General features: G+C 49.2%; 1 protein-coding gene across 1 annotated transcript in view; it reads right to left on the bottom strand.

The window, feature by feature from the left end:
- SFRP1 (secreted frizzled related protein 1) overlaps positions 1–17,072 on the bottom strand; it is a 48,932-nt gene extending 31,860 nt beyond the window's left edge. The window contains exon 1 of the mRNA XM_063931880.1: positions 16,331–17,072. Within this exon, the coding sequence (XP_063787950.1) occupies positions 16,331–16,856 (526 nt within the window). The 5' untranslated portion in view covers positions 16,857–17,072. The remainder of the gene's footprint in view (positions 1–16,330) is intronic.
- Positions 17,073–22,687: the final 5,615 nt, after the last annotated feature.

Below are 22,687 nucleotides of genomic sequence, written 5' to 3'. Positions count from 1 at the left end.
CCTAGGTTCACTCCACACCCAGACCCAAACTGTCTAATAGGCCACTTTTCTCTCTAAATAAGTATTTCTTTATTGGATAGATGTTGCTTTTAGCATCTGGTAACAAGGCCAGTGTGTGCGCTGCATTGACGTACCACAAAATAATGTGTCAACAAATTGGTCTATGTAACCTTTATTTCAGTCTGACAAAATGCCGAGCAGGAATACAGTCTTTTCGGTCTAGGTCTTGTACCGCACACATAAAGATACATGTACAGAAGGAGAGGTAATCACTTGTCACACAACCAGAGAGCTCGGCACAGATTACCGTTCTAATCGTAGTCCACGTGGATCGTTAAGTATGAAAAAGTAAAAAAAAAAGAAAAACTCCTGTCGACCTTTTGACCTGTCGACGTAGCACATGTCGACTTATAAACCCTGTCGGCCTAGTGACTGTTGACCTATAGTGGTCGACCTAAACTTTGTCGAATAGACAGTGTCGATCTTCAGATCGGATCTCAACTTGCACATGGGGATCCCTACAACAAGGGGCCGGGTTGGGGGTTGGAGTGGACATACAGAAGTGGCCAAAGTATAGTAAGGATGTGTTTTGGGCTTGCTGTCATGAACTGTGGCCAAGATGGCAAGTAAAAAAGCTGCATATGCGCCTGTTTGCAAGGACTGGACTTTGTGTACTTGAACCTGGTGCAAGTTGTGAGATGATGATGATGACAGCTGAAGGCCGAGTCTGATTTGTCAAATGCGTCTAACATCCATTAATGCAAATGCTGCAACTATTGTCTACAAGCAAGATTACAGTTTACGGAACACTCGTTTTACAACTATAAAGTGTGTTTCCTAGTATCTGTTGTACTCACAGTGAAGCCACACCTCCTATCGTGTTCCTGGCACATCTACTCCTGTTACTTGCATCTGGAGGGAGCCGCATTAGCTACCTATGCAGAGATGGTCGCATTTCATGTCGGCAGCCAGTGCAGAATAGGGTGCAAAATGCTACTATTTCCCTGGATGCATTTGGCGTTGCATTCAACTCTGAAAGAGGTTCATAGTGACAGCAGCCACCACATTTTCCATCAGGAATGATTAAAATTTGGCCGGACGTCAACTCTTCTGCCCATTGTTAGTGGTGTGAAGCATCGTACACACCGATTCCTTGGGCCAGTTTGGTCACAAACTTACCAATTGGATGGTCAACTTAAAGCAAGTCAATCACACTGCAAAATTCAGCAAGAGGGGAAATAAATCCGAGTAATTAAGTCATGGAAATGTACAAGAATACAGGGGTATAGCTCCCCATATATATCAGGGGAATACCATTGATCATGGGTCTTCAACCTGTGGTCCTCCAGCTGCTGTGGAACTACACATCCCAGCATGTCCTGTCACGGTTTTGCTATTAAGGCATGGTAAAACTGAGGCAGGGTATGCTGGGATGTATAGTTCCACAGCAGCTGGAGGGACGCAGGTTGAAGACCTATGCCATAGATACAGTAGTAGCATAATGAAGCCTGTTTAGTAAACATTGCGGAGGTACATGTACCGCTGTAATATTTGTTCTGCTATCACCATATAAGGACGGTGATAACCAAGGAAACATAATGAAAAAAATACTTTATTATTTACATGTTTCAGTGGTGAATGCTTTTTAAAATAAAATATTTCAGATTTATTGTTAACAATCTTTATTTTTCTTTGCCAAATGGAACTGAAAGCCTACATCTAGCTTGGTCATGCACACGACTATACCAGCAAAGCAGTAAAGGGGGGTACTCACGGAGCGATCGCTGCTTAAAATCTAAGCAATCTGACTAGATTGCTTAGATTTTAAACCTGATCGCTCCGTGTGTACCCCCTACAGCGATAGCGATGCGCAGCCCCGCGCATCGCTATCGCTGGTGCTAGATTGGCCTGCCGTGCAGGCCAATCTAGCGGGTCACTCATTTCACCTGCTGGGTGAAGTGAGCGGACCCCCCGTCTCCCCCCGCACACTCAGCACAGATCGCGCTGTGCTGAGCGGCGGGAGAGATGTGTGCTGAGCGGTTCGCTCAGCACACATCTCTCCCGTATGGGCCAGTGAGTACTGGCCTTCAGTTAACCCTTAACAATCCAGGACCATCACGGTGGCAGCTGCTACATATATTTCATTGATAAATTGCAGTGATAAATTGCCCCTCAGGGCCCAGACATGAATAGAGGATCAGATAAGGCAAACGACACCATATATCACAGGTGGAGGACAGACTAGGGAGGAGAATCACAACCTTCACCTTAAAGCTAAGTACACACTTGTACAATCATACTTTTATGCAATTTTTTAAAAAATTATACTTATGATCGGAGTGTCAATTTGTGCGTACACACCTCTACAATCTAACTTATGATCCTCGAAAATCATATTATATCTTAAATATCTGCAGAAAAGATTATGACTCTGTGCATACCTGCCTACTCTCTCACAAGTTTGGGGAGACTCAGGATTTTTCAGGCAGTACCCTGCACCCAGAGCCGGCCCTAACCAATATGATGCTCTAGGCAAGATTTTGGCTGGTGCCCCCTTGCACAGACGCTACTGTAGTTCCACCTCTGACCCTGTACCCCTTTCCCAGCACCATCACCCCTCACCCATCGCAGTATTCATTTTGGTGCTCCTACCCCCTATATTTTAAATAGAAACAGTGTGCACATTCAGTGCGCAGCCCAAAACGGTGCGTGTTCTTGCTGGGAAGGGGCATGGCCACACTATAATACCCCCAGTTGAAATTACGCCACACAGTACTGCAACTTTATTCACATCATATCATGCAATAGTGTCTCTTATTAACGTTACATCACATAGTAGTACCACGTTACTCCTCACAGTAGTGCCCCTTATTCACATTACACCACACCATATTGCTCTTTATTCACATTAGACCACACAGTAGTGCCCTTTCTATACGTTATGCCACAAAGTACTGTAGTACACCTTATACACATAATGGCGCACATTAGTAATGCATTTCTTATGCAGATAGAGCCACAGTCACACACACAGAATATAGGCATGCTGCATATTATTTTAATCAGCAGAAGCTGCTTGATCCCCTAGACATGCTAAATGCCCTAGGCATTTGTCTAGTTTGCCCATGCCCAGGGCTGGCTGTGCCTGCACCTACAGAAGAGTGCCGAATCTCCCGCATCCCACCCTCTTCCTAGTGAAGCGGGAGGGATGAGGAGATTACACCTGGGATTTGCGGCTCCGTATAGAGGGGGTGGGGCTAAATGGCACACATTTGCATCATTTAGCCCTGCGTCCTCCCCACAGGCCCATGAATCCCAGGTGTAATCTCCTCAGCCTCACTATTTCAATGCTATATTACACATGTAAACAACATCATGTGCTGATGCTGGTACTTTTACCAAGAGCGCGTAGCAAGCCACACTAGATGTAATTATACACGCCTGCAAGGCTGTGCTGCTGCTGGAGGAGCACTGGCAGAAACATCACACCCAGTTGCCAGTGAGTACACACGGGATACATATGAAAGGCGGCTGTCACTATACCTACAGAGGCATCCTGGCGGCGAGACAGCGAGTTCCCTTGCAGGCTCGTGGCGCTCGCCACACATCAGGCGCAGTCGCTCGCTTCGCTCGCCACACGTTCTATTCCCATTCAGTTGGTGGCATGGACCCACCAATCGTGTGGGAATGGCGGACGGGTGTCGGGATTCCAGGTGTCAGTAAAATGCCGGCTGTCGGGATTCCGGCGTCGGTATCTGAACGCCTGGATCCCAACAGCCGGTATATTGACAGCATCCCGTACACACATTCTGTCTGACACTGTACCATCGCATTTCATGAATATTAGGATGTCCATTAAACCTGATCTTCAAATGTTATCAGTTTACTTCCCATAAAACATGATCGGAGGTGTGCACACTATTAAGATATCTCATAAACAGGTCGGGAATTGCAAGACCTGTCCGATGACTGTATGTGCCTAGATTTAGGAGAGTAAGGTGTCAACAAAATGAAGGAGAAATAAATGAAGGATGCAAGTGCCGTACCAGCAGTGCGCCCTGTGCCCTGCCCCCCTAAACCTGTGATGTTATGACATGACACCAAGGGGGTGGGGGCGCCGGCTATGGCAAGTAGAGCATCGTCTGGAGCATCCTAAGGACGTTCCGGGCAGCTCCAGAGGCTGTAGGGTGCCTGCCCAGAGTGTCATATGGACATTTCAGGCAACTCTGCAGTAGCACTAATGGCTGCAGGGTTTCATTCCAGGCACCTTGCTAGCCACAGGAAAGGGCCGTAGGGCCACAACGGTGCCGCCCCTTGTGCCCTGTCTGACGGCAATTGGATTTTATTTAATTAGTGCATGTTAGAGTATGAAAGCAAATATCAGGTAGGTTGGTACAGGTAACTAATACTCAGTGGCACAGAGAGGGGGAGAGGGTACTGTTACCCGGGCCCAGGTCCCCCCTTCTTACCTGGCAGCAGCAGCTTTTCTCCTCAGCCCAGCATATGCTGCTGCGTGCTGGACTGCAGTGTGGCCAAGGAGGCAATTATTTCTGTATTTTTATCGAAGGGTGCATGACCATGCCGCCTGTGATTAGGCCACACCCCATGAAAGGTACCTCGGCCCAGCCAGGGCCAGGCTCTCTACTGCCCTGCTCATACTTGCCTACTCTCCCATAACCTTAGGGAGACTCTTGATTTTTTGGGTAATCCCCCACACCCCCAGAAAAATGGGCACCCCTCCCATATCCTGCCCACTTCCTAGTGAAATGGGAAGAATGAGGAGAAAAATATCGGTCCGTTTGGAAGGGACAGGGCTTAATAATGTGATTCTGTGTTAATAGAATAATTTATCCCCACCCCTATTCAAATATGAGCGATTTGTGTCATTTTCCTACAAGGGGGCGGGCTTAATGATGAGACTAGTGTGGCCCCACCCCCATCACAGCCCGCCTGTTTCTCCTCTCTGGGCTTCTTCCAGAAGGGAAACTTGAAAGGTCAGTAATGGGCCCTACACATTTGTCGATCTGCCGCCGAGCTGCCCGACGGCGGATACGGACGACGGGCGACCCGGCGGCGGGGGGCAGTGACGGGGGGAATGAAGTTTCTTCACTCCCCCCGTCACCCGGCTCCATAGCAGTGCAGGCAAATATGGACGATCTCGTCCATATTGGCCTGCATGCACAAGCGTCGGGGCACCAGCGATGAACGAACGCGGGGCCGCGCATCGTTCATCGCTGGTGCCTCCACACTGAAAGATATGAATGGTATCACATTCTTTAATGAACGAGATCATTCATATCTTTCAGTATTATCGCCCAGTGTGTAGGGCCCATAAGTATGAGGTTACTGCAGATAAGCACTCTCTTAGTAGATAATGTCCAATGAGATAAGAGCAGTGTAGTAAGAAATCACCAGCATTAGCACATAGGATTTCCACACGTCAGTAAATTAAAAAATACAATTCTGATGCCTCACTATTACTCTCTCAGCTGTTCCATTTTCATTTATTATAGTAAGGGGCCAGTACACATTTTAGTTGTCAGTAAATGCATATATCTGTGTCAGTAAAACTTTATTGGGTCAGTAAGAAGTCATTACATTTAAGTATTAATACTCTTGGATATGAATAATACCTCTTTCAGACCGCCAGATTGTAACTCGGGTTATTTCACATGAGCGCGCAGTAAACCAGGTTTCCGTGTGGTCTAAAAGGGCCCACGGGAAATATCCCGGGTCGCGTGACCCAGTATTTCAACCCTGGTTGCGACCAGGGTTGAATACAGTTTCAACCCGGGTCGCTGTGCGGTGTGAGCGGGTTGCCGGGACAGTGTAACCTGTTTTCCGTTCACACTGTATGGACGAGCGGCGCTTGGAGATCATCTGATCTCCAATCGCTGCCTCCGCTTACATCACCGTTGACATCACCGATCCGGCAATATGTCGGGCTGGAGATGCCAATGTGAAAGCGGACTGAGTAAGTCGCACCCGATACGGCTCCCGGGTGCGACCCGCGATAAGGTCTGAAAGGGGTATAAATCTAACGAATAGACTGTCCTTTAATACCCAGGGACAATTCTTTATGCAAAGAATGAGATAGAAATAGCATTCATAGCTGTAAAGTCACAAAGCATAAAGACAGACACAATAAAGTGATGTATATAAGCCCACACAGGATTAAATAGAAAGATTGTAAGCTTGCGAGCAGGGCCTTCCTACCTCTAGGTCTGTCTGTTTTTGCCCTGTTTGTTCTATTACTGTTGTTCTAATTGTAAAGTGCAACGGAATATGGGGGGTCATTCCGAGTTGTTCGCTCGCAAGCTGCTTTTAGCAGCTTTGCACACGCTAAGCCGCCGCCTACTGGGAGTGAATCTTAGCTTATCAAAATTGCGAACGAAAGATTAGCAGAATTGCGAATAGACACTTCTTAGCAGTTTCTGAGTAGCTCCAGACTTACTCGGCATCTGCGATCAGTTCAGTCAGTTTCGTTCCTGGTTTGACGTCACAAACACACCCAGCGTTCGCCCAGACACTCCTCCGTTTCTCCAGCCACTCCCGCGTTTTTCCCAGAAACGGTAGCGTTTTTTCGCACACACCCATAAAACGGCCAGTTTCCGCCCAGAAACACCCACTTTCTGTCAATCACACTCCGATCCCCAGAACGAAGAAAAATCAACGTAATGCAGTGAGTAAAATACCTAACTGCATAGCAAATTTACTTGGCGCAGTCGCACTGCGGACATTGCGCATGCGCATTAGCGACTAATCGCTCCGTTGCGAGAAAAAAATAACGAGCGAACAACTCGGAATGACCCCCATGATGCGCTATATAAGAAACTGTTAATAAATAAATAAGTGTGCAAATGCAATTCACACAGGGTGTTAGTATAAAGATGATACAAACGGGAATTTGAGCCTCACAGTAATTTAGCAAATGTTTCTACAACTTAAACGTAAAAAAATAAGATTTTACTTACCGATAAATCTATTTCTCGTAGTCCGTAGTGGATGCTGGGACTCCGTCAGGACCATGGGGATTAGCGGCTCCGCAGGAGACAGGGCACAAAAATAAAAGCTTTAGGACTAGGTGGTGTGCACTGGCTCCTCCCCCTATGACCCTCCTCCAAGCCTCAGTTAGGATACTGTGCCCGGACGAGCGTACACAATAAGGAAGGATTTTGAATCCCGGGTAAGACTCATACCAGCCACACCAATCACACCGTACAACTTGTGATCTGAACCCAGTTAACAGTATGACAAACGTAGGAGCCTCTGAACAGACGGCTCACAACAATAACAACCCGATTTTTTTGTAACAATAACTATGTACAAGTATTGCAGACAATCCGCACTTGGGATGGGCGCCCAGCATCCACTACGGACTACGAGAAATAGATTTATCGGTAAGTAAAATCTTATTTTCTCTGACGTCCTAGTGGATGCTGGGACTCCGTCAGGACCATGGGGATTATACCAAAGCTCCCAAACGGGCGGGAGAGTGCGGATGACTCTGCAGCACCGAATGAGAGAACTCCAGGTCCTCTTTAGCCAGGGTATCAAATTTGTAGAATTTTACAAACGTGTTCTCCCCCGACCACGTAGCTGCTCGGCAGAGTTGGAATGCCGAGACCCCTCGGGCAGCCGCCCAAGATGAGCCCACCTTCCTTGTGGAATGGGCCTTGATAGATTTAGGCTGTGGCAGGCCTGCCACAGAATGTGCAAGCTGAATTGTGCTACAAATCCAACGAGCAATCGTCTGCTTAGAAGCAGGAGCACCCAGCTTGTTGGGTGCATACAGTATAAACAGCGAGTCAGATTTTCTGACTCCAGCCGTCCTTGAAATATATATATTTTCAATGCCCTGACAACGTCCAGCAACTTGGAATCCTCCAAATCGCTAGTAGCCGCAGGCACCACAATAGGCTGGTTCAGGTGAAACGCTGAAACCACCTTAGGCAGAAACTGAGGACGCGTCCGCAGTTCTGCCCTGTCCGAATGGAAAATCAGATATGGGCTTTTATACGATAAAGCCGCCAATTCTGACACTCTCCTGGCTGAAGCCAGGGCCAGTAGCATGGTTACTTTCCATGTAAGATATTTCAAATCCACCGATTTGAGTGGCTCAAACCAATGGGATTTGAGAAAATCCAAAACTACATTAAGATCCCACGGAGCCACTGGGGGCACAACCGGGGGCTGTATATGTAGTACTCCTTTTACAAAAGTCTGGACTTCAGGAACTGAAGCCAATTCTTTCTGGAAGAAAATCGACAGGGCCGAAATTTGAACCTTAATGGACCCTAATTTGAGGCCCATAGACAATCCTGTTTGCAGGAAATGTAGGAATCGACCCAGTTGAAATTCCTCCGTCGGGGCCTTCCTGGCCTCACACCACGCAACATATTTTCTCCAAATGCGGTGATAATGTTGTGCAGTCACCTCCTTCCTGGCTTTTACCAGGGTAGGGATGACCTCTTCCGGAATGCCTTTTTCCCTTAGAATTCGGCGTTCAACCGCCATGCCGTCAAACGCAGCCGCGGTAAGTCTTGGAATAGACACGGTCCCTGCTGAAGCAGGTCCCGTCTTAGAGGTAGAGGCCACGGATCTTCCGTGAGCATCTCCTGAAGTTCCGGGTACCAAGTTCTTCTTGGCCAATCCGGAGCCACGAGTATCGTTCTTACTCCCCTTTGCCGTTCTGCTGAGGAAGTCCGCTTCCCAGTTGTCCACTCCCGGAATGAACACTGCTGACAGTGCTATCACATGATCTTCCGCCCAGCGAAGAATCCTTGCAGCTTCTGCCATTGCCCTCCTGCTTCTTGTGCCGCCCTGTCTGTTTACGTGGGCGACTGCCGTGATGTTGTCCGACTGGATCAACACCGGCTGACCCTGAAGCAGGGGTTTTGCCAGGCTTAGAGCATTGTAAATCGCTCTTAGCTCCAGTATATTTATGTGAAGAGACATCTCCAGGCTTGACCACACTCCCTGGAAGTTTCTTCCCTGTGTGACCGCTCCCCAGCCTCTCAGACTGGCATCCGTGGTCACCAGGACCCAGTCCTGTATGCCGAATCTGCGGCCCTCTAACAGATGAGCACTCTGCAACCACCACAGAAGAGACACCCTTGTCCGTGGAGACAAAGTTATCCGCTGATGCATCTGCAGATGCGATCCGGACCATTTGTCCAGCAGATCCCACTGAAAAGTTCGTGCGTGGAATCTGCCGAATGGAATCGCTTCGTAAGAAGCCACCATTTTTCCCGGGACTCTTGTGCATTGATGCACAGACACTTTTCCTGGTTTTAGGAGGTTCCTGACAAGTTCGGATAACTCCCTGGCTTTCTCCTCCGGAAGAAACACCTTTTTCTGAACCGTGTCCAGAATCATTCCCAGGAACAGCAGACGTGTCGTCGGGGTCAATTGAGATTTTGGAAAATTCAGAATCCACCCGTGCTGTTGCAGCACTACTTGGGTTAGTGCTACTACGTCCCCCAGCTGTTCTCTGGACCTTGCCCTTATCAGGAGATCGTCCAAGTAAGGGATAATTAATACGCCTTTTCTTCGCAGAAGAAACATCATTTCGGCCATTACCTTGGTAAAGACCCGAGGTGCCGTGGACAATCCAAACGGCAGCGTCTGAAACTGATAATGACAGTTTTGCACCACGAACCTGAGGTACCCTTGATGTGAAGGGCAAATTGGGACATGCAGGTAAGCATCCTTGATGTCCAGGGACACCATAAAGTCCCCTTCTTCCAGATTCGCTATCACTGCTCTGAGTGACTCCATCTTGAACTTGAATTTTTGTATGTACAGGTTCAAAGATTTCAGATTTAGAATAGGTCTTACCGAGCCGTCCGGCTTCGGTACCACAAATAGTGTGGAATAATACCCCTTTCCCTGTTGTAGGAGGGGTACCTTGACTATCACCTGCTGAGAATACAGCTTGTGAATGGCTTCCAATACCGTCGCCCTGTCTGAGGGAGACGTTGGCAGAGCAGACTTTAGGAACCGGCGAGGGGGAGACTTCTCGAATTCCAACCTGTAACCCTGAGATACTACCTGCAGGATCCAGGGGTCCACCTGTGAGTGAGCCCACTGTGCGCTGAAATTCTTGAGTCGACCCCCCACCGCCCCTGAGTCCGCTTGTAAAGCCCCAACGTCATGCTGAGGGCTTTGCAGAAGCCGGGGAGGGCTTCTGCTCCTGGGAGGGAGCTGCTTGGTGCACTCTCTTACCCTTTCCTTTGCCTCGGGGCAGATATGACTGTCCTTTTGCCCGCTTGTTCTTATAGGAACGAAAGGACTGCGGCTGAAAAGACGGTGTCTTTTTCTGTTGGGAGGGGACCTGAGGTAAAAAGGTGGATTTCCCGGCTGTTGCCGTGGCCACCAAATCCGATAGACCGACCCCAAATAATTCCTCCCCTTTATACGGCAATACTTCCATATGCCGTTTGGAATCCGCATCACCTGACCACTGTCGCGTCCATAAACTTCTTCTGGCAGATATGGACATCGCACTTACTCTCGATGCCAGAGTGCAAATATCCCTCTGAGCATCTCGCATATAAAGAAAAGCATCCTTTAATTGCTCTATAGTCAATAAAATACTGTCCCTATCCAGGGTATCAATATTTTCAGTCAGGGAATCCGACCAAACCACCCCAGCACTGCACATCCATGCAGAGGCGATGGCTGGTCGCAGTATAACACCAGTATGAGTGTATATACTTTTCAGGGTAGTTTCCAGCCTCCTATCAGCTGGATCCTTGAGGGCGGCCGTTTCAGGAGACGGTAACGCCACTTGTTTTGATAAGCGTGTGAGTGCCTTATCCACCCTAGGGGGTGTTCCCAGCGCGCCCTAACCTCTGGCGGGAAAGGATATAATGCCAATAACTTCTTTGAAATTAGCAGTTTTCTATCGGGGTTAACCCACGCTTCATCACACACTTCATTCAATTCCTCTGATTCAGGAAAAACTACAGGTAGTTTTTTCAGACCCCACATAATACCCCTTTTTGTGGTACTTGCAGTATCAGAGATATGCAAAGCCTCCTTCATTGCCGTGATCATATAACGTGTGGCCCTACTGGAAAATACGTTTGTTTCTTCACCGTCGACACTAGATTCGGTGTCCGTGTCTGGGTCTGTGTCGACCGACTGAGGTAAAGGGCGTTTTACAGCCCCTGACGGTGTCTGAGACGCCTGGACAGGTACTAACTGGTTTGCCGGCCGTCTCATGTCGTCAACTGATTTTTGTAACGTGCTGACATTATCACGTAATTCCATAAACAAAGCCATCCATTCCGGTGTCGACTCCCTAGGGCAGTGATTTTCAACCTTTTTCAAGTTGCGGCACACCAGCCAAGATCTTAAAATTGCCAAGGCACACCACCAGTAACACTCCCCCCCCCACAAAAAAAAAAAACACACAAAAAAACCCCACACATTGGCCCACACGGGGATAAAACACACACATTGGTCCCCGCAGTAATTGAACACATTGCCCCCCCCCCCCAGTAGTGCCACACATTTGCCCCAACAGTAATACCACACATTAGCTCCCACTGTAATAAAAGATTTATAGTAATGCCACACACCTGCCCCCATATTAATTATACACACCTGCCCCCATAGTAATTATACACACCTGCCCCCATAGTAATTATACACGCCTGCCCCCATAGTACTTATACACACCTGCCCCCATAATAATGACACACACCTGCCCCCCAGTAATGGCACACACGACACACCTGCCCCCTATAGTAATGCAACACACCTGCCCCCCCGCCCGTAATTCCACACATTGCCTGCCTGCCCCCACCCACGGTAATTACACCGATTAATATATATATATATATTTTGATATACAGAAACACAGTACCTGTACAAAGGGAACCTGAAATATTTCCCTCTCAGTGGGGAGAAGTGAAAGCAGGCAGCACAGAGCGAGGAGCAGCAGTGGGCGGGCAGACATGAATGTGACGGCCTGGGTAGCATAGCGCTGCACTTCCGTGAAAACAGACCTGCTCTCACGGAAGTGTAGCGCTGTGCTACCCGTGCTATGGATAGTAAGGGCGGCGGAAGTCATCTGGGGCCGGCAGCAGCGGCAGGTCTCTAATGGCTGTGGAGGGCAACCCTGGCTGGCGGCAGCTGCGGGTCCGTAGCGGCGGGTAGGGCACCGGCGGCGGGTCTCTAATGGCGGCGGAGGGCACCTCTGGCTGGTGGCAGCGGCGGCGGGTCTCTGGTGGGCGGCGGCGGGCATCACGGGCGGGCGATGGCGGCACACCCGGCAATCCCTCGCGGCACACTAGTGTGCCGCGGCACACCTGTTGAAAAACACTGCCCTAGGGGGTGACATCACCATTACCGGCAATTGCTCCGCCTCCACACCAACATCGTCCTCATACATGTCGACACACACGTACCAACACACAGCAGACACACAGGGAATGCTCTTATCGAAGACAGGACCCCACTAGCCCTTTGGGGAGACAGAGGGAGAGTTTGCCAGCACACACCCAAGCGCTATAAATATATAGGAACAACCCTACAGAAGTGTTGTTTCCTTTATAGCAGCTTAATATATCAATATCGCCAAAAAAGTGCCCCCCCTCTCTGTTTTTTTACCCTGTTTCTGTAGTGCAGTGCAGGGGAGAGTCCTGGGAGCCTTCCTCGCAGCGGAGCTGTGCAGGAAAATGGCGCTGTGTGCTGAGGAGATAGGCCCCGCCCCCTATTTCGGCGGGCTCTTCTCCCGGTGTTTGTGAGACCTGGCAGGGGTTAAATACATCCATATAGCCCCAGGGGCTATATGTGATGTATTTTTAGCCAGAACAAGGTATTATCATTGCTGCCCAGGGCGCCCCCCCCCCAGCGCCCTGCACCCTCAGTGACCGCTGGTGTGAAGTGTGCTGACAACAATGGCGCACAGCTGCAGTGCTGTGCGCTACCTCATGAAGACTGAAAAGTCTTCTGCCGCCGGTTTCTGGACCTCTTCACTTTTCGGCATCTGCAAGGGGGTCGGCGGCGCGGCTCCGGGACCGGACTCCATGGCTGGGCCTGTGTTCGATCCCTCTGGAGCTAATGGTGTCCAGTAGCCTAAGAAACCAATCCATCCTGCACGCAGGTGAGTTCACTTCTTCTCCCCTAAGTCCCTCGTTGCAGTGAGCCTGTTGCCAGCAGGACTCACTGAAAATAAAAAACCTAATAACTTTTTCTAAGCAGCTCTTTAGGAGATTGCACCCTGCTCGGACGGGCACAAAAACCTAACTGAGGCTTGGAGGAGGGTCATAGGGGGAGGAGCCAGTGCACACCACCTAGTCCTAAAGCTTTTATTTTTGTGCCCTGTCTCCTGCGGAGCCGCTAATCCCCATGGTCCTGATGGAGTCCCAGCATCCACTAGGACGTCAGAGAAAACAACCTAAAAAGGACCAATGCTTTCCCTTTATAATACATAATTACAGTATGAATTTCATAATGCACTGAATGATTTGCAGTAAGGCTGGCAAGTGCTCTGGCTTTAAAGTCTGAAACCTAGGGGGTAAAATTCAGACTGGAGTCTGAATAACTTTGTGGAGTGCGCATGCGCAGTGGCCGCACTGCGCATGCGCACCCCAGCAGACCAGTGAGATGCTATCAGCATCTCACTGGCTGCGATCGCCTCTGCCTGATTGATAGGCAGAGATGGATGCGGGGCGGGAGGGGGCACGCCGGTGCGGTGCGGTCCGGACAACGGAGGCGTATCCAGACCATTGGGGGGGCGAGCCACGGCGACTGCGCAGGTAGGGTGCTACTCGCCAGGGACAAAAGCATCGCCGCCGTGCAATGCTTTTGTACCTGTGCAGGGTAGGGGGGGTGGGCAGGGCCTGACATGCAGGGCGGACTATCCCTGTGCTGGGTGCCCACCCGTATGTCAGCGTAAATGATCGTAGATGTGCTGAATTTAGCACATCTACGATCAACTCTGAATTACCCCCCTAATTATAAGTGATCAGTTTTCTTAACTAGGCTCTAGAGATGGAACTGACGCAGGGGCGCCGGAGCTGAAATCAGAATAGATCAGGGTTCTGGAGCATTTATAATGGACATAATTGGCTGATTCTGAGAGGTGAGTAACTGGGCACACTGTGCTTCACTGCAGGTGGGGCAGATGTAAGAGGGGCGTGTCCAAGCTCAAATCTGTGTAAACATCAAGCTGTGCAGCATGTGTGGGCTACATGCAAAATCAGCCAGTATTTAGCCTGCATGCAAAACATTACATTTATGTACTCCCCTTGTATTGCAACATGGGCCTAATTCAGATCTGATTGCAGCAGCAAATTTGTTAGCTAATGGGCAAAACCATGTGCACTGCAGGGGGGGAGGTGGGAGGGATATAACGTGTAGAGAGAGTTAGATTTGGGTGGGGTGTGTTCAAACTGAAATCTAAATTGCAGTGTAAAAATAAAGCAGCCAGTATTTACCCTGCACGGAAACAAAATAATCCACCCAAATCTAACTTTCTCTACATGTTACATCTGCCCCACCTGCAGTGCACATGGTTTTGTCCATTAGCTAACAAATTTGCTGCTGCGATCAGGTCTGAATTAGGCCCATGGTTTGTTCAGGTGCAATCATGTTACTTTTTTGTTGTTGTTGTTTTACTCCAAACTCAGAATCACTCCCTAATCCTGTAACATAAATTCTATTTATTAGCCGCTCGGATGCTGGAGCCTGAGAGAAGTAGCTGTATCAGTAGTACAGGGCTGGAGATAATTGGGACGGCCAGAGACAGAGTTGCCAAACCTGGAGCACTGCCAACATTTCTCTGCCTATTAACAAGAGAGATCCTATCAGAGCTGCTTCCTTCATCACATATCTTCCCGATCAATTGGGAGGTAATTCCAAGTTGATCGCAGCAGGAAATTTTTTAGCAGTTGGGCAAAACCATGTGCACTGCAGGGGAGGCAGATATAACATGTGCAGAGAGAGATAGATTTGGGTGTGGTGAGTTTAATCTGCCATCTAAATTGCAGTGTAAAAATAAAGCAGCCAGTATTTACCCTGCACAGAAACAAAATAACCCACCCATATCTAACTCTCTCTGCACATGTTATATCTGCCCCCCCTGCAGTGCACATGGTTTTGCCCAACTGCTAAAAAATTTCCTGCTGCGATCAACTTGGAATTACCCCCTTGAGCACTAAATACATCCCTTCTTATTGCTGTTATAACATAAGCACCGTGAAGGTTTTCTGTTCCCTGTGTATTAATCAGGTGACTCTTTATAGTAGTTTTGTAGCAGGTTTACGCTTAATAAAGGCCATTACAGGCTATCAGGGGTTTCCACTGTAGTTAGCAACGGATGATTTCAAACAAACAAGTAGCATCTATAGAGCACCATGCTATATGCTGGTGCTATATAAATAAACACGTACATGTTTAGAATTAAACATTGCATATGTATTTTCTGTTTATATTTCAGTGTTACATCCTCATAAAGTTGCTTAGAATATAATCCAACGCTGGTGCTATAGTATAGACAGTGTTATAATAACGAAGGTAACATATAGCACAGGTAATAGTTTTTGTTTCACCTTTACATTGTGGTAAGAGTGACATGAAAGCGGGTGTTATAGAGAGGGAGTCTGTATAATTCTTGTTAACAATATGATATATACGGATATATACAGTGCATGGTACCCGGGCAGAATTATATACAATCTGAAGCTCATACAGCACAGTGTATATGGTGTCACAGTACAGTACAGACAGAACTACTATGTATCATTCCTGGAGGGATAGAAAGCGATGCACAGCCTCAGTGTATATGGTGTCACAATACAGTAAAGTCATACCTACAATGTAGCATTCATGGAGGGACAGAAAGAGATGCACAGCATCAGAGCATATGGTGTCACAGTACAGTAAAGACAGAACTATGTATTATTCATGGAGGGAGAAAATGAGATGTGCAGCATCAGTGTATATGGTATCACAGTACAGTAAAGACTATCCCTCCATGAATGTATCATTCATGGAGGGATAGAAAGTGAAGCACAGCCTCAGTGTATATGGTGTCACAGTACAGTAAAGTCAGAGCTACAATGTAGCATTCATGAAGGGACAGAAAGAGATGCACAGCATCAGTGCATATGGTGTCACAGTACAGTAAAGACAGAACTATAATGTATCATCCATGGAGGGAGAGAAAGAAATTCACAGCATCAGTGTATATGGTGTCACAGTACAGAATTAGCGGATAGAGGGGAATATAGAGGGGAAAGTAGTGAATGTAAAACAAACTGGTCACCAGCACACTACCAATAGGTCACAACATTTGCAGGGCAGGGATACTCACTCCGTGGGCGAGGGGCCTGGGTGGCATTTGGCGAGGCAATGCAGACGTCCTCTCTTGGGTACTGCTCACAACGAAGCATGTCTGGCCAGGGAAAACCAAAGTACTGCATGACTGGCTCACATGCATCTCTGACCTCCTCACATAACCACCTGCATGGGTAGAGGGGCTGTTCCAGACACACCGGGGCAAACAGAGAGCACAAGAAGATTTGTGTGCCTGGGTGGCAGTTCTTGCTCAGCAGGGGTACCCAACTGCTGGCCTGGTACTTTACCTCCACCATTGTCTCATGGTCCAGTAGGTTGGGAAGTACCATCTTGTTGTAGCCCACACCATGGCACAGTGCGAGATCCTGGGGAATGTCCACACACTGCGGCGTCCGAGAATAAAACCTTCCACTCTGGTAATTCCGAACCATCTCCGGCTGGAAGCCTACATAGTCATATTCACTGGGCTGAGCCTCTCGTGAGAGGAGCCCAGGTGTGAAGCAGAGCAGCAGCAGGGGCCAAATGCCACCCCTGGGTGACATTGCTCCCTAAACTCCACACTTTCCTTGTTAGCTATAAATAAAAGAAAAATGGAATATGTAAGTGGAAAATCCCAATATCAGTATACTGCTGTGTTAAAACAATCAGCTTGTGCTCCCTGTAAGAAGTTTATGGCGCTGACAGTGTAATGGTGCAGTACACACGGCTTGGAAGCTGCCTGCTGTATGTGCCCAGTTTGATACTGGAGAGCAGCTAGCAGAATGTGTTAGCCAGGAAAGAATCAGGGAGATCCAATGGAAAGGGTGCAGTCCCTCCTCCACTCCTCCCTTCCTCCTCCTTGTGTCACTCTATTCTATTCCTCTCATATTAGTGATGTCCTGCCTCACACTGTGCACTCTCTCTCCTCTGCCCACTGGCAGTCTCTCTCACTGCACCCATCCTCCCCAACCTTTTCCCTGTCACTTACTCTCCTGCCTTCCCCAGCTCCCTGGCTACCATATCCTCAAGTACTAAATTCATTTATAATGGTCACTCTCAGTCACAGCATAGCAGCCAGGAATACACACACTAACCGCTCACCTGCATCACCACTCAGGGCCGATCTGTTTACAGGCGACGGTCAATGAGAGCAGAACTTTGGAAAAGTTGTGTAGTATTATGAGTACAACTAAATCATTTTAGTCATTTCTAAGGTGTTTTATAAAAGGAGCGTGCACAATGGTATACTGTATATTGGTGGTCATTCCGAGTTGTTCGCTCGGTACATTTCTTCGCATCGCAGCGATTTTCCGCTTATTGCGCATGCGCAATGTTCGCACTGCGACTGCGCCAAGTAAATTTGCTATGCAGTTAGGAATTTTACTCACGGCATTACGAGGTTTTTTCTTCGTTCTGGTGATCGTACTGTGATTGACAGGAAATGGGTGTTTCTGGGCGGAAACTGGCCGTTTTATGGGAGTGTGTGAAAAAACGCTACCGTTTCTGGGAAAAAAGCGGAAGTGGCTGGAGAAACGGAGGAGTGTCTGGGCGAACGCTGGGTGTGTTTGTGACATCAAACCAGGAACGACAAGCACTGAACTGATCGCACTGGCAGAGTAAGTCTCGAGCTACTCAGAAACTGCACAGAGAAGTCTTTTCGCAATATTGCGAATCTTTCGTTCGCAATTTTGATAAGTTAAGATTCACTCCCAGTAGGCGGCGGCTTAGCGTGTGCAAAGCTGCTAAAAGCAGCTTGCGAGCGAACAACTCGGAATGAGGGCCATTGTTCATTGCACAGGGCCTGGTTAATGGTTTTGGTCGCCCTAGGCCAATACCCTCATATTACCCTACAGTAATTGTTGATACATATCATATTTTTATTTAAATGCTTTATTCATTGCCTTCAGTTATATAGAAATCTAGATGATTAGCAGGAAATGATAAAATAAAGTGTAGTTGTCATACTCACTGCATACCCTCCAACATTTTACACATAAAGAGGCAGATGCATAAAGCCTGGAGAAGTGATAAGTGGAAGGTGATAACGCACCAGCCAATCATTATGGGTTTAAAAAATGACAGTTAGGAGCTGATTGGCTGGTACGTTATCACCTTGCACTTATCACTGCTTTATCACTTCTCCAGACTTAATATATCTGCCCCAAAAATCGGCACAAATTTGAAAAGGGGGCGTGGCCATGAGAAAAGGGGGGGGGGGTTATGCCCCTTTTCCTATACTTTCAGTGGAAGTTTGGAGAGACCAAAATCGGTACAGACCATAAAAAAAAATGTATTGTACCTGCTAAAAAGGTACAGTTGGAACGTATGTCACTGTGTAACCACAGAAAGAGGCTGCCGGCAGCAAAACTGGGTTATTTATTACATAATCTGATATGCCCTCAAAAAGCATCATTCCTTTTAGCCGCATCTTGGGCCTGATTCAGATTTGTACTGTACAGCACAGCTGCAGGGAAGCATAGGGAAGCGGCTGCGCAATAGCGTACATATGATATGCAAATGCAACAGGAGGCTACTGTAGGAAATAGATGCCTCCTACATGCATCTGCTATCCAAGTGCCGTCCCCGAAGATGAAGCATCGGATCACCATTGCAACCATCGGCCGCGATGCTGGAAGCACTCGGACAGTCTGCGTAAGCCGAAGCTTACTCAGACTAGCCATCAGAACCAGTCAGCTGGGTCCAGGTCGCCGCCCTCAAATGCCCCAGCATCATGCTACGGCTAAGGGAGGACTGCGAGCGATATTGCAGGATCCTTTCTGTACATGTGCGGACCCCCAACAATCGGACTTGTACTGTACATAAACCATTGGGTTTGCGTACAAATCCAAATCAGCATACCTCCCAACTGACCCGATTTTCACGGGACAGTCCCGTTTTTTGGGGACTGTCCCGCTGTCCCACTCGCGGGCCGCAGTGTCCCGCGGTGGGGGGCAGTTGGGAGACTCTGTCTCTCGCTGCCCTGTTTAGCAGAGCAGCGGTGAATAGACGCTATGCACATGCGCACAGCGTCTATTCAGGGGAGACAGGAGGAGAGGGGGCATGCCAGCAGCTCACAGAGCGCTGGGCATGCCCCCTCAGTGACGAAAACGGAGGCGTGACCACGCCTCCTTTTCATAGGCCATGCCCCCTTTTCGGGAGCGCGCGCGGCTTTGCCGTGCGTGTGTCCCTCCTTAGAACACAAGAAAGTTGGGAGGTATGAAATCAGGCTCATTGTGGCAATAAGGAATATTTTCTATTGTGAAGTCGCCAGGACAAGGGCTCCGATAGAAGCCCGTCCTGGTAATCCGTGATACGTAAACTGATAGCTGACACTATCATATTACTTCCAGGCACAGATCTGGCTGTGAAACTGTGCATGCACAGTCATCTGGTCACACATGTGTAAGAGCAAAGTCTTGCTTCAGCCAGGCTTTCCCCATAGAGCGCAGCGAGCTAACGCCATCTAAAGGTGGTGCCAGCCGCTGCAGGCAAGTTCTGATAACTATGTGGGCAGCTATTATGAGCCCTGCTGATCTCCAAAGACTTCTGCCTAAAACATGTGGCACGTTATAAGGGGTTGGGTTTGGGTGACCGGCATTTGGGATCCCGCCGCTCACCATGCCGCCACCAGGATCCCGAGCTTTAGATTGCCAGCAGGGGGGCGAGGGAGCGCAGCGAAGTCCCTTGCGGGATTGCTGTGCTTGACACGCTGCGGGCTCGGTGGCTCGCTGCGTTTGCCTCAGGTTCTATTCCCACTCTATTGGTGTCGTGGACACCCACGAGTGGAAATAGTCGACTGTCGGGCTGTCAATCTTTCTGGATCCTGGCGTCGGTATAGTGACCGGCGATAACTACACCCCGTTATAAGGCCAGAATCAGTTTGATAAATAGACCCCCATGAAGCTCCCAATTAAACTGATTTTGGAAAAGAAAAAATGCATGGAGAGGGATTAAGTGGAGAGAGATAAAGTACCAGCCAATCAGCTCCTAACTGCCATGTTACGGGCTGTGATTGTAAAATGACAGGAGCTGATTGGTTGGTCTCTCTCTCTCTATTTTATCACTCTCCAAGGCTTAGTACAGGGGTGTCCAACCTTTCACCTTCCCTGGGCCACATTAGAAGATGAAAATTTGGTTTGGGCCGCACATAAAATAAAATAACAGTAACGATACCTGATCATCCAAAAAAACCATAGAAAACATAGTTACAGTGGCGGAACTACTGCCCCCGCAGTCCTCGCGGTGGCTTGGGGGCGAGGGGCTGCGGGCATAGGCGTGCGCAGGGGGGGTGCCTTGTGCGCACAGGCACCCCCTAATGTCTGTCACCCCCTTACACACACCTGCTGCTGCTACATTATCGGCGATCGCAGAGTGTGCTCATTTCTGTCCTCCCGCCCATTGCGCCCGCCACCCCCTCCGCTCAGTCTGGCTGTCATTCATTTGTATGGTGCAGCATCAGTGACATAATCCTACTCCCAGTTCCTCTAACCTGTGGGATGTGTTGTGATGATGTCATGCCGCGTGCATGCACGCTCATGCTCCCACCCACGCTCTCATGTGCCAACGCCACAGAATACAGCGTTCCTCTTGGAGGAGGACAAGTTCAAATTCAATATCAATATACATTTTGAGAGATTAGGATATAATCTATGGTAATAAAATATACAAATTTAACATATATTAAACAGATTTTATAGATAGATATATATCTGTGCATCAATTCTCTATATTATTTAGTTTGCATTGAGTGCCAATACGTGGTGGTAGACATGCCCATTAGGTGGTGTTAGACATGCCCAATAGGCTGCGCTAAACACGCTCTTCTAATCGTGCACCCCCTAATAAAATGTCATGCGCACGCCTATGGCTGCGGGGGCGCCACTGATTTAGAACAGATTGACATGCGGACGAGCGTCCGCATGTCAATCTGCGATCTCCTCTCCCTCCCTGCGGTGCCTGCTCCCGCGGCCCCCCCCCCCTATGTGCTGGAGGGACACGAGCGCATCGCGCGTCTCTCCTGTGTCCCTCCTGGCTCTCCCCCGGCCGGTCTAAGGAAGCAAGTGCCGTTCGTGAGCTCTGATTGGCTCACGAACGGCACTTCCTTTATTAGACCAGCAGGGGGAGAGCCAGGAGGGACACAGGAGAGACGCGCAATGCGCTCGTGTCCCTCCAACACATAGGGGGGGGCCGGGGGAGCAGGCACTGGGGCATATACCCGGCACTGGGGACATATACCTGGCACTGGGGGGGCAGATCTGGCACTGGGGACATATACCTGGCACTGGGGGGGCATATACCCGGCACTGAGGGCATGTACCTGGCACTGGGGGCATATACCTGGCACTGGGGGGGCATATACCCGGCACTGGGGGCATGTACCTGGCACTGGGGGCATATACCCGGCACTGGGGGGGCATATACCTGGCACTGGGGGGGCATATACCCGGCACTGGAGGCATATACCTGGCACTGGGGGGGGAAGCAGGCACTGGGGGGGGAAATATCTGGCACTGGGGACATGTACCTGGCACTGGGGGCATATACCCGGCACTGGGGGGGCATATACCCGGCACTGGGGGCATATACCTGGCACTGGGGGGGCATATACCCGGCACTGGGGGCATATACCTGGCACTGGGGGGGAAGCAGGCACTGGGGGGGGATATCTGGCACTGGGGGCATATACCTGGCACTGGGCACTGGGGGGGCATGTACCTGGCACTGGGGGCATATACATGGCACTGGGGGTATATACCTGGCACTGGGGGCATATACCTGGCACTGGGGGGGAATATCTGGCACTGTGGGAGAATATCTGGCACTGGGGGGGGCATATACCTGGCACTGGGGGCATATACCTGGCACTGGGGGGGCATATACCTGGCACTGGGGGAATATACCTGGCACTGGGGGGGCATATACCTGGCACTGGGGGCATATACCCGGGACTGGGGGGGCATATACCTGGCACTGGGGGGGGAAAGCAGGCACTGTGGGGGAATATCTGGCACTGGGTGCATATACCTGGCACTGTGGGGGAATATCTGGCACTGGGTGCATATACCTGGCACTGTGGGGGAATATCTGGCACTGGGAGCATATGTGGCACTGGGAGCACGGCCCTAGCAACAAGCACTACCCCCTAGCAACGAGCATGACACCCAGTGCATGAAACCCCTGGCAACGAGCATGACATCCTGGCACCGTGCATGGAACCAAGAGCATGAAACCCCTGGCAACGAGTAGGTAATTTAAAAGTAATTGGAAGCCTTACTGTAGAACTTAATGTGTAATGGGCATTACGGTGTGTGGCATAATGTATCACGGACATTGCAGTGTGTGTCATAATGTATCTGGCATTACGGTGTGTTGTATACTATGTCACGGGCATTGT

The sequence above is a fragment of the Pseudophryne corroboree genome, chromosome 6 (assembly GCF_028390025.1).
Source record: "Pseudophryne corroboree isolate aPseCor3 chromosome 6, aPseCor3.hap2, whole genome shotgun sequence".
NCBI lineage: Eukaryota > Metazoa > Chordata > Amphibia > Anura > Myobatrachidae > Pseudophryne > Pseudophryne corroboree.
The sequence above is the reverse complement of the archived record's forward strand: the minus strand, read 5'-3'. Positions and strand labels throughout refer to the sequence as shown.